Below are 12,329 nucleotides of genomic sequence, written 5' to 3'. Positions count from 1 at the left end.
ATTTCCTCCCTAGAACTGGTTAAAAAAACTAATTTTTTAATTTATTTAATTATTTGTTTAAGATTTAAAAGTAAGCGCCGGGTTGCATTGTTTTTGTGCCTGAAGCAGGAGAAGCTTTAGTCACATTGAATCATATTTAATCATAAACTTTATATAAAATTATATATATGGGAATGGCAAGCTTATGGTGGATTAAATTTGGAATATTTCCCCCCTGGAATTGGTTAAAAAATGCGTTTTAAATATTTATTTTTTATTTAGTTAATTATTTGGTTTAGTTTTAAAAGTAAGCGCAAGGTTACTCTGCTTTTGTGCCCGAAGCAGGAGAAGCTTTAGTCACATTGAATCATATTTAATCATAAACTTTAATTATACTCAGACCAGGAAGATTGGGGTATTTTTAAAGAACAATTTGAAGCAAATAATTGCACATTAGCAAAACTGTGGGGGCTGCATTACCATAGAGAAAGGAAGGTTTATTCTTTATGGATGAACAAAATAAAATCAGATTTTTCCTGTCCCAGCGTGATGGAGAAATAAGGGGTTTTCAGGAAAAAGGGAGGGATTTTTTTACAGAGCAGTGACCTGATAATTCCCCCCCCAGCTCCCCAAAAACACACAGGTTAATAATTTTTATTTGTGGATAAATTTTTAATTAAGGACAAATCTTTACTTGTGGACTTGTAATATCCAGTGATGGCCCTGATGAGCCCTGGGCTTGTCTGCTGCAAGAAAAGTTTGGAAAACCTCAATTCCTGCTCCAGGTGGTCCTGCTGAGCCCCAAAACCTCATTTTTTGTGTGTGTGTTTTTCACTTTTTGAGGAACCACAGAAGGCTGCAGCCCCTAAAGCCCAGCACATTCTCTGTGCTCCTCCCATAGCCAGCATTTGTGCTTTTAATTTTATTTTTATTTTAATTAATAATAAAGGAAGAGGGCTGGGAGGGAAAGCTGGTGGGTTTACACCAAAATAAATCGCAGAAATAGGGGAGGCTGATCCAGATCCAAACCCTCAGGAGATGGGAACTTCCAACCAAGGGCGAGCAACTCAAAACCAGCGGGTTTATCCCCAACATCCACTTGGTGGGGTTCAGTGGGGAGGTTCTAGGCTTGTCTCAGCCATCCCTGAGCCCTTTTTTTCTCCTCAGTGGAGCAGGACAGGGATCTTTTGTCCCCCAAGCCCTACTGGAAGGAGTTCAGGTTCGACCTGACCCAGGTGCCAGCGGGAGAGGCCGTGACGGCCGCCGAGGTCCGCCTCTACATGGGGATGGAAATGAAGATGATGGGAATGGGTGTGAGGATGAAGGTGATGGGGGTGGGAATGAAGGAGATGTGAAGGGAATGGGGATGGAAATGAAGATGATGGGAATGGGGGTGACGATGAAGGTGATGGGGTGGAAAAGGGTTTGGGAATGAAGGAGATGGGAAGGGAACGGGTATAGGAATGAAGATGATGGGAATGGGGATGAGGATGAAGGTGGGAATGAAGGAGATGGGAAGGGAATGGGGATGGAAATGAAGATGATGGGAATGGGTGTGAGGATGAAGGTGATGGGGGTGGGAATGAAGGAGATGGTAAGGGAACGGGTATAGGAATGAAGAATATGGGAATGGGGGTGACAATGAAGGTGATGGGGTGGAAAAGGGTTTGGGAATGACGAAGATGGGAAGGGAGCGGGGATAGGAATGAAGAATATGGGAATGGGGGTGACGATGAAGGTGGGAATGAAGGAGATGGGAAGGGAATGAAGATGATGGGGATGGGGGTGAGGATGAAGGTGATGGGGGTGGGAAAGGGTGTGGGAATGAAAATGTGAATGGGTAAGGGAATGAAGAAGATGGGAATGGGAATGGAACTCAAGGAGAAGGGAATGGGGTGATGGGGATGGAAATGAAGATGATGGGGATGGGGGGGATGAAGATGATGGGAATGGGTGTGGGTACAGGAATGAAGATGGGAATGGGAATGCAAATGAAGGCAATGGGAATGGTGCTGAAGAAGAGGGGAATGGGGTGATGGGTATGGAAATGAAGGGGATGGGAACTGGGATGAAGATGGAGGCAGGAATGGGGACCAGCTCCAGGCTTTCCCTCCCCACCCCACCCGCAGCGGCACCGCCGTGTCCGGCTGCTCCCACACCTTCCCCAGGGCAGTGCCACACCCTGGATCTGCGCCTGGGCAGGGAGGGAGCTTTTCCCAGGACACCCCCGTGGTGTCCAGCGCCCAAGAGCCGGGATCTGCCCAGGCACAGCTCCCAGGAGTCATTCCCATTCATCATCCCTCCTGCTGCGGCCCTTTGGGCGCTGTTACTCACCTGCTCCTTTCCCCCTGTTCCCGCAGGGAATCCGACCTGTTCCTGCTGGATGTGCAGGACCTGCGTGCTGGGACAGAGGGCTGGCTGGTGTTTGATGTCACAGCTGCCAGCAACCACTGGTCAGTGGAGCAGAAATACACCCTGGGGCTGCGGCTCTACGTGGAGACAGATGATGGTGAGCCTGCCCGACCTCCCTGCAGCGTTTGGGGAAAAACTCCCAGGAATTGGAGTCCTGTGGATGTGCTGGGGGGTTGATCTCAGTGCAATTTTAAATCTCCAGCTCTGATGGGTGCCAGCAGTCTGGGTTTGCAGGTTCTGATGGCGTGGACTGTAATTAACCTCATTAATAGTTAATGAACTCCTTACCTGGAGGGATCCTCTGTGTGTGGGGCAGAGGATTAACCCTCTTTTCCCCATGGGATTAAATCTGCTCCAGCAGTGCCTTTTCCAGGTGGGAAGGCACACAGAGAGCAGCTCCTCTTCCATGGGAGGAGGAACCACAGCCCCATCCATTCCTTGGGGTGAAGGACAAAATCACTTTTCATCCCTGAATAACCCCCTGCGACCATTTCATGCCGGAACAGGAGGCTCCAACCCCTTGGCGTGCCCAAACCACATCTCCTGCTGCAGATTTCCTGTTTTTCATCCCTGCTTTAACCAAACGAGTTCTATTTGAGGCCAGACCCCAAAGATGGTCCTGTCCCTGCAGGGCACAGTGTGGATCCGGGCTCAGCCGGGCTCCTGGGGCGCAGGGGACCCCGCTCCAAGCAGCCCTTCATGGTGACATTTTTCCGGGCCAGCCCCAGCCCCTCCCGTGTCACACGAGCGGCCAAACCCCAGAGGAGGCGACAGCACAAGAAATCCAACGACCTCCCCCACCCAAACAAGCTCCCAGGAATTTTTGGTAAGGCGTTTCCTGCAGGAGGAGGAGGGATGTCCCTATGGAAAGCACGAGGCTCTGCTTGTCAGCACCTCGAAATCCCAATTTTTTTGGCCCGAGGGAAACAGAGCAAAAAAAGTTCTGAGGTTTTAGGGTTGGAGGTTTTTGCAGTTTGGGAGGTGCAGAGAGGGTTTGGGTTGGATGCCCTCAAGGAAATGGTGCTTTGTGAGCGTGTCAGGATTACTGAATATTGGAATTTTTGCCTCATTGCCCTTGGCTTTGGAGCCCTGGGAAGGTGTCACAGCTCCAGAAAGCTCAGGTAGGAGGGGAGCAGGAAGGCCTGAGTTTGGGAAACCCCCAAAGTGAGCAAAGCTGGGGTTTAGCCCTTCCAAGGCTGAATTCCTTCATCCCTATATTGGAATACCAATTCATAGGCCAGTCTGGAGCTGCTTTTCCCTTTGTGCAGCGACAAAGGCTCCTCTCCTTTGGCTCTCCTGGGCCAATCCCAATCCCAGGGGCTGAATCCCACCTCTGAGGGGGAACTCCAGGGCTGAAACCCCTGTCCCCTTTTCCCACAGATGACGTGCACCCCGCGGATGGGCGGCAGGTCTGCCGGCGCCACGAGCTCTACGTCAGCTTCCAGGACCTTGGCTGGCTGGTACTTGTCTGCTGGGAGAAGTAAATGACCAAAAAAAAAAAAACAAACCCAAAAAAACCCCTATCATTCCATTCCCCCACCCTGGGCTCCCTCCCAGGCTGGATTCTCCTGCCCATGGAACCACCCCAGGAGCTGGGAAGGCAAACAGGAACTGCCACAACCCCAAACCCCAGCGGTGACCCCGAACAAACTCATGCCCGATCCAAAAAACCAAAATAAACCCTTGCTGAGCTGTTTATGCAGGCGGGGAATGGATGAAGGGGCACAGAAGGGTGAAAACCTTGATGTAATCCCATTTTTTTTAAATTTTTGCAGGACTGGGTGATTGCTCCACAGGGATACTCAGCCTACTACTGCGAGGGGGAGTGTGCATTCCCACTGGACTCGTGCATGAACGCCACCAACCACGCCATCCTGCAGTCCCTGGTCAGTGCAGCCCACCAGGGCAGCCCTGGGGGGACACCCAGGGCCCTGGGGAGCACTCAGGTCCTGAGGAAGAGCTGGGATTTTTGGGATGAGCACGGCTGGGTTCGGGGTGTTCAGGTGGGAAGGTGCAGGTGGGCTCCTGATGGAAATAAGGAATTAGTGGGTGAATGCCCATCTGGGTGGGTTCATGCCCATCTGGGTGGGTGCACGCCCATCCAGGTGGGCCCTCACACATCTGGATGGCTGCTCACAGGCTGGTCCCCACCACAGGCTCACAGGAGGTTCCAATACGGAATTTCAAGGCATTCATGGAGAGACCCAGAGCGAGGGCACAAAGCTCTGTCCCTCATCCTCATCCAGAAGCAGGATTTTGTCATCCCAGAGCTCCCTCACCTCTTCATTTCCTGACTGCTCCAGTTTCACAGCAGCTTGGGCAAAACTGATGATTTCTGGCAGATTAATGATCCCTCTGCCCTGGCAATGAGCTGAGGAGCAGACACAAGCCCGGGGCACACCAGAGCCCCCCCAAAAAAGTCTCATTGCCATCCCTGCATCCTCCTCTCCAGCTGTTCCTGAGGGTTTACCCACAGCCCCAGCACCCAAATGTTGGGCTCAGCATATTCCCAGCAAGAAAAGCTTTAATGCCTTGGGTTTGTTTTTTTTCCCAAACCCACCCCACATCCCAGCCAGAGCTTTAATTTCTGGAATTTCCTGCCCTGTGAGTGTTTGGTTTCCCAATGGCAGAGCCACCCCGGCTCCGGTGCTCGCGGTTAATTACAGGGAGCGCCGAGCCCTCGGCCCAGCCTTTGAAGGTGTCGCCTGGCTGGGGTTAATTTTGACATTAACAAAACTTCCAGGGGCTGGGAACCATCCAGGGAGGGGCTCTTTTTTTCCCCCTACACCCACCCATCACCCCCAAACCCAGCGCTGTTCCCAAAACGGAGCTGTTGGGGCAGGATGTGAATCACCTGGATCCGGCCCTTCTGGGAAGAGCCAGGGCAAAGGCGGCTGTGGAGCCGTGCCAGCCCCAGCCTGAGCTGCAAATAGCAGGGTTGGACAGCAAAAACACCGGACTTCCGAGCTGGGAGAGCTCGGCTGCCCCTGCTCTAAATGAATCGCACATGTCGGGGCAGCCACCCGGGCTCCTGTGTCCTGCCAGCCTCCTCCAGCCCTGCCCAGCAGGAAAACCCCGGGATAACGCCTGTCCCCAGCAGGGAAAAGCCATCCCGGAGTGGAGTCCTGGTCACAGAGCTGTTGTGGACTTGAGGGTTTAAGTTTGGGGTGGGGAATCTCTGTTGGAACAGCACCCAGCACCCCACGCCCACACCAGGGCCTGACCCGTGCTGTGCTGATTTATGGGGGGTTTTTTTAGTCATTTGTCTATTTTTGTGAGAAAAAGGACCCTGAAATCCCAAATTAATGAAGGGGCTGCCTGGCCCACGCAGTGCCATGAGCCCTGATCCAATATAAACCACGGCAGGGACTGCCTGGAGTTTCGAATAAATATTTTTGCAAAAAGATGGAAAGAATCCCCCCATTCACCCAGGGCTTTTTGGTTGGTTTGCTGCCTGGAGCCACGTTTGCTGGCACTGACGGGCTCCATCCATCCCCCAGGTCCACCTGATGAAGCCTGAGGCCGTGCCCAAGGCGTGCTGCGCCCCCACCAAGCTCAGCGCCACCTCTGTCCTCTACTACGACAGCAACAACAACGTCATCCTCAAAAAGCACCGGAACATGGTGGTGAAATCCTGCGGCTGCCACTGATGGACAGGTCCCTTTCCCACCCCTGGATATCCCATTCCCAGCCCTCGATGTCCCATCCCCACCCCTGAGTGTTCCATTCCCACTCCTGAGTGTCCCATTCCCACTCCTGAGTGTCCCATTCCCACTCCTGAGTGTTCCATTCCCAGTCCTAAGTGTCCCATTCCCATTCCTGAGTGTCCCATTCCTGTCCAAGTGTCCCATCCCCACTCCTGGATGCCCCATCCCCACCTCTGAGTGTCCCATTCCCACCCCTGGATGTCCCATTCCCAGCCCTGGATGTCCCATTCCCACCCCGAGTGTCCCTTTCCAATCCCTGAGTGTCCCATTCCCACTCCTGAGTGTCCCATTCCCATTCCTGAGTGTCCCATTCCCGTCCAAGTGTCCCATCCCCACTCCTGGATGCCCCATCCCCACCCCTGAGTGTCCCATTCCCACCCCTGGATGTCCCATTCCCAGCCCTGGATGTCCCATTCCCACCCCGAGTGTCCCTTTCCAATCCCTGAGTGTCCCATTCCCACTCCTGAGTGTCTCATCTCCATCCCTGAGTGTCCCATTCCCGTCCCTGGATGTCCCATTCCCACTCCTGAGTGTCCCATTCCCACTCCTGAGTGTCCCTTTCCTACCCCTGGATATCCCATTCCTGTCCAAGTGTCCCATCCCCACTCCTGGATGTCCCATTCCCACCCCTGGATGTCCCATTCCCATCCCTGAGTGTCCCCTCCCCACCCCTGAGTGTCCCCTCCCATTCCCACCACAGCAATGTCACCCTGGGTTTCTGCTGCATGCATGGAAGAGGAGCTTTGTGGGCTGCATCAGAGCAAAATCCATTATTAATAATAATAACAATAATAATAACTAATAATAAAAGCCAAAAATAAACCCCTCCCACCCCTTTCTAGAAGCGGATGTAAATAATATAAAACTTCCTTTTTCTTATCCTGCTTGATGAGACACAGTTATATACAAACATATATATATAGGAAAGAGAGGATTTTTGGCAGATTTTGTTTTGTCTGTGACTGATGAGTTTTCCCTGTGCTGGAGGCAGTTTTGGGGGGGAGGCAGCATCCAGGCTGCTCTGGGGCTCAGCTGTTTCTAGCTGTGTATTTCTCCACTAACCCACCTCTACCCAAGTGCTTTTAATTCCCTTAATGAAAATATCATCAGCCAATTAAGCAGCTGGCTGACTAACCCCCTCCTGTTTACCCAAAGTTCACCAAACTCAGCCAGTTGGAAAAAAAATAAAATATCCATATTGAGCTACAGGACTGTTATAAAATAAACGCAAAGTTTGGAAAGTAAACACGGAGTTTCTCTTGCTCTTTGTTTTTTAATGTCACAGCACAACAGGGCTCTGTTCAGAGGGCCTTTTGCAATGAAAAAAAGACTCAGAATTGGCTAAAATTGTACCTATTTGCTTGAAAATGAGCCCTGATGTGAGTTTTAGGTCAGGCTGTGCCCATCCCGTGGGCTCCCAGCTGGGCTGTGACCAGTCCCAGGCAGCTTCCCCAGGTTATTTGCACAATTAAATTATTTATTTGCTCTGATTTTAAAAGGAAAAGGCCTGTCCTGGTTCTCAGCTCGGATACCTGGGGAACCTTACATCAATAAACAAGGAAAGAACCCGGCACAGTCAGGGAAAAATCCCAATAAAAAGCCCACCAAAATAAGGAAGATTTGCTCCCTGTCAGCGCCCAGCTTCCCAAGGAAAGGTTTTGCTTGACTGGGTATTTAATTAATTAATTAATTAATTAAGAATTAGTGGGTTTGTGCCCCTAATATTAATTCCACACCAAATCCAGCTCAGGATGCACTCCTGGCTCTGTGGGATTCGGTGCCTCCTGCAGGGAGAACACCCAGGCCTTGCACTGACTCTGGAATTTCCCTCTCAGGTCTTGCTGAAGGTGCCTGCAAGGGCTGACTGTAAAATGTGGGATTTAAACAAAAAGAAGGGAGCAAGGAAGGGGAAAGCTGGGCTGCTTTGTCTGTCAGGAATCACACTCTTGCATCTCACCTTGTCTGAGTTTTAGGACAATGCACAACCCCCAGCCACCCTAGGAAACCAGGCAGTGAAAAGTTGTTTTTTTTAAGGAAAAACAACACCATTACTTGTGAGGGGCTGGACTGGGCAAACCCAAAATCCCCAATGGCACAAGCACTTCCAAACGTCCCCAAAATCCAAACATCAGCTCTTCCTCTCCACCTTAGCAGCCTCATCCCTCCTTCCAATACCTGCACAAGCTCAGAACCAAACACCCCTTCCGTAATTTCACAGGAAACCCCAAAATCCATCCATCCTGGTCACCTCTAAGTGCAAAGCCAGGGCTGCCCACCTACAGGAACTATAAATCCACGTGGTTTATCCCACTCTGCAGGATGGGATAAACTCTCCTTCATGAGCCAAAGGGCTCCCTCATTTCCTGGTGTTCTCCAGCTCACACACCGCAGCAAACGCCCTCCCTCGGGGATGGGGATGGAGCAGCAGGAGAGACACCAGCCAGGGACCTGCCTCCCTCTGCTGCTGGAAAAGGACACTACAGAGCCAAAAACACCTCCAGGAGATGCTGCTGTGCAACAAACACGAGAGGTTCAGCTCTGCTCTGCTCTCCCTGGCACAGGTACCCTTCCCTGGAGCCAGGATTTAGGCACGGGATTCATGAAGATGAGGGCAAATACAAAAAAAATAAAAATTAAAAAAAAAAAATCTTTGCTCAAAGACCAGCCTCCCACCGAGGCAATTCAGCAGCCAGGCCCTCAGTATTTTCAAAACTAGGTTTTATTTTTACCACAAACATAAATTTTTTTCCAGAACACGGCAGCAGGACCAGCCCAGCCCAGCTCGGGCAGCGCAGGCTGGGAAGGGATTTATCCCAGGAAGGATAAATCCAACCCCCTTGGTAGGGGAATTCCTATGGAAGCTGCAGGAAGGGCAGGGCTGGGGGGTCCCCGGGGTGCCCCATCCCTGCTGGTTCCCTGTCCCTCCAGGCCGGGCTCCCCCATCCAGCCCCTCCAAGCAGCGAGCTCAGGCGCACTCCCCGCAGTCTGAGATGATCACCTTCTGCTTTGGCTTCCCATCCTTGGTGCCCTGAGCCTTGGAAGCAGGAAGTCCAGGCGTGAATGCTCAGGGCAGGAAGGGGGTGCTCCCCCCTGCCCTCACCTACCTCGATCTCCCTGACCACGTCCATGCCCTCGGTCACCTCCCCGAACACCACGTGCTTCCCGTCCAGCCAGTCCGTTTTGTCACAGGTGATGAAGAACTGGGAGCCGTTGGTGTTCGGGCCCGAGTTCGCCATGGACACCATCCCTGGGGTCAGAAAATGCAGAGTCAGGGCTGAGTCAGGAGCTGCTCCTTCAGCCCAGCCCCATTCCCACATCCCACAGAACGCTGCTGGGTAAAATCCACAGAAACTGGAAATTAATTATGCTCAGAAACACTTGCAAGTGTGAAAGATGCTCAGCTATTTTTAGCTGCAGTAACAGCAAAGCTGTTTGTATGGAGATAAACCTATTTGCTTGCTCCTGCCTTTCACAGTCATGCTGTGACACTCCTCGTTTAAAATCAAGCAGGAAAAGCAGCTTTGAAATTGTTTTTCCTTTATGTAACACTGCAGATAAAGTGGATGCAGAGGGAACGATGCATTTGGTGAGACACAAGGGTCTGAATGTGGCAGAAAAATCTGCCCAATGTCGAAGATAATAATTATAATTATAATTCAAAGCTGCTGCTATCTGTGGTGGTGTTTGCAGAGGTCCCAGGATGAGGGAAGAGATGAGAATCTTGACTCCATGTTTCAGAAGGCTGATTTATTATTTTATGATATATATTACATTAAAATAAAATTATATATTAAAACTATACTAAAAGAATAGAAGCAAAGATTTCATCAGAAGGCTAGCAAGGAAAAGGAATGGAATGATAATAAAATCTTGAGACTGCTCACAAGATTTTAGGAATAGAATGATTATAAAATCTTGTGACTGCTCACAGCCTCAACACAGGTGGCTGTCATTGGTCATCAAGTAAAAACAATTTCACATGCTGGCTAAACAATCCTCCAAATCACATTCCAAAGCAGCAAAACCTGGAGAAGCTGAAGCTTCTCAGCTTCTCAGGAGAAAAGATCCTGGAGAAAGGATTTTTCATAAAATCCTTGTGTCTGTGACACAAGGGTCTGAATGTGGCAGAAAAATCTGGCCAATGTAGATGATAATAATTATAATATATATTTATATTATATTTCTATATATATATTTATTTATTTATAATATATATTATAATTATAATTCAGGACTGCTGCTATCAACATGGCTAAAACAGCCCTATGTGATGCTGAGCTGTTTTCTCTCCAGTCCCTGCCTGAGGTGGCTTTACCTGGCCCTGTGTGCTTGAGGATGAAGTTTTCATCATCGAACTTCTTCCCGTAGATGGATTTGCCGCCGGTGCCGTTGTGGTTGGTGAAGTCCCCGGCCTGGCACATGAACTGGGGGATGATGCGGTGGAAGCTGCTGCCCTTGAAGCCGAATCCTTTCTCGTGGGTGCAGAGGCAGCGGAAATTCTCTGTGTGTTGGGGGGCAAAGGGGAGGGAGGTGAGAGCTGAGCCCCCCTGGGGGTGCCCAGGAGGGCAGGCTGAGCCTTCTCCTCACCTGCAGTCATGGGCACCACGTCGGAGCGCAGCAGGATCCGCAGCCGCCCCGCGGGCTTGTTCCCGATCTTGATGTCCATGTAAACCTGGGGGTTCACCCGGGATTTCTTGGCAGGAGGCTCCTCCTGGGTAGGAAAAGAAAGAAAGGCAGGTTGAGGTGACATTTCTCTGCTTTGTGTTCTCATCCTTTGGGGTAATGGGGACACAGATGGCTCTGGTTGTTTTTCCTACCTCCTGTGCCTCTGCTTTGGGGGCTTCTGCTCCTCCCTCCTCCTTGTTCTCCTCCAAAGTCTTCCCTGAAAACTTCTTCAGCCACTCATCATCTGACCAGACTGTGGCACAAAAGGGAAGGTCAGAGCACAGGAATTGACCCAAAGGGCCACAGCTCAGCTTGTGCACAGAGCTCTGAACATGCCCAGGGATGTTCTGCTCCCCAGCTCACCAGGCCTGGACGATCCCTCCTTAATCCTCATGGGTTTGGCCAGGTTCACTCGGATTGTCCTGCCAAAGAGCTCAGACTCGTTCTGCAGAGGGGAAAAAAGCACAGCAAAGCCCACCAAAAGGTATAAAACCACGGTGCCCCCCAAAGCCCTGCAGAGCTCAGGGGACACAGCTTCTGCTGCATCTGTAGCCCACAGCACCCAGGGCAGCAAAGCCACACATCCCCAGGGAACAGGGAGCACGAGTGGGAGCAGGGTTCATACCATGTTGTCAATAGCTGCTGCTGCATCCTGCCAAAAAAAAAAAATCATTATTAACATTTATTCTCAAGGTCCAGCATAACATTTCAATATAAAGACAACTGCCAGGTTTTCCTAAATCCCATTTATCCCAGGGATGTATGAACTGATGGGTTTTGTAAAAGCCATATCCAAACCCCATCCAGGCGGGGTTTCCAAACCCCATGTGGTTTGGAAAAACCAAACCCCTACTAACTGCTTGTATTTCAGATGTTTTACTGCTGCCATGAGCATTTGGGAGAGGAGAGATTTGTGTATGAAACCCAGATGATCAGAGGACAAATATATGACAGCCCACGAAACCAAGAAATGCAACCAGGGACAGTGGCAGGGAGAAGTTTGGGGTGGAAACAGGAAAAGTGGGAATTCAGCCCAAGGGAAAATAAGAAATGGGGAGACTTGGAAGAGCAGAACAACATCTGAATGTTATGGTGGGTAACCCACAGGTGATTTCAGATTTCTCCAGCAAGAAGAGGATCCATCCCAAAACCCCAAGGGGACCAAAAACCCCATGGGGACTAAAAACCCCAAATGGCTGAAGCACTCACCTCTGCCAGCTCAAACTCCACGAAGGCGAATCCCCGGTGCTTTTCTGGAGGGAAGGAAGGAAGGAGGAGTCAGGGTGAGCACGGACACAGCGGTCCCACGGTGCGGGTGGGGGGGTCGCACCGAAAACCCGCACCCGGGGATGCTCGGGGGATGTCCCACCCCAAACCCGCACCGGGGACGCTCGGGCCGGTCCCTCGGGGGATATCCCACCCCAAAACACCCGGGGGATGCTCGGGCCCCCCAGGCACGCACCGGTCTCGTAGTCCAGCGGGATCTGGATGTCGGTGATGTCTCCGAAGGGGATGAAGGCAGCGTGCAGCACTTTCTCGTCCACCTCCTCGGCCAGCCCGCCTGCG

The 12,329-nt window shown here is 51.2% G+C and overlaps 2 protein-coding genes across 2 annotated transcripts in view; one reads left to right on the top strand and one right to left on the bottom strand.

Moving 5' to 3' along the window:
* LOC102038924 (bone morphogenetic protein 8B) overlaps positions 1-6,369 on the top strand; it is an 11,580-nt gene extending 5,211 nt beyond the window's left edge. The window contains exons 2-7 of the mRNA XM_031062065.1: positions 1,147-1,317; positions 2,321-2,488; positions 3,023-3,217; positions 3,772-3,851; positions 4,167-4,277; positions 5,892-6,369. Coding sequence (XP_030917925.1) covers positions 1,147-1,317; positions 2,321-2,488; positions 3,023-3,217; positions 3,772-3,851; positions 4,167-4,277; positions 5,892-6,041 — 875 coding nt within the window. The 3' untranslated portion in view covers positions 6,042-6,369. The remainder of the gene's footprint in view (positions 1-1,146; positions 1,318-2,320; positions 2,489-3,022; positions 3,218-3,771; positions 3,852-4,166; positions 4,278-5,891) is intronic.
* A 2,429-nt stretch (positions 6,370-8,798) lies between these two features.
* PPIE (peptidylprolyl isomerase E) overlaps positions 8,799-12,329 on the bottom strand; it is a 5,466-nt gene continuing 1,935 nt past the window's right edge. The window contains exons 2-10 of the mRNA XM_014309524.2: positions 12,226-12,324; positions 11,973-12,016; positions 11,389-11,415; positions 11,127-11,208; positions 10,916-11,016; positions 10,686-10,809; positions 10,414-10,599; positions 9,203-9,345; positions 8,799-9,132 (exon numbers count right to left, since the gene is read on the bottom strand). Of these exons, the coding sequence (XP_014164999.2) occupies positions 9,064-9,132; positions 9,203-9,345; positions 10,414-10,599; positions 10,686-10,809; positions 10,916-11,016; positions 11,127-11,208; positions 11,389-11,415; positions 11,973-12,016; positions 12,226-12,324 (875 nt within the window). The 3' untranslated portion in view covers positions 8,799-9,063. The remainder of the gene's footprint in view (positions 9,133-9,202; positions 9,346-10,413; positions 10,600-10,685; positions 10,810-10,915; positions 11,017-11,126; positions 11,209-11,388; positions 11,416-11,972; positions 12,017-12,225; positions 12,325-12,329) is intronic.

Source organism: Geospiza fortis, unplaced genomic scaffold (assembly GCF_000277835.1).
Source record: "Geospiza fortis unplaced genomic scaffold, GeoFor_1.0 scaffold432, whole genome shotgun sequence".
In the NCBI taxonomy this organism is placed as follows: domain Eukaryota; kingdom Metazoa; phylum Chordata; class Aves; order Passeriformes; family Thraupidae; genus Geospiza; species Geospiza fortis.
Note: the sequence above shows the minus strand (reverse complement) of the source record. Positions and strands in the feature narration are given on the sequence as shown.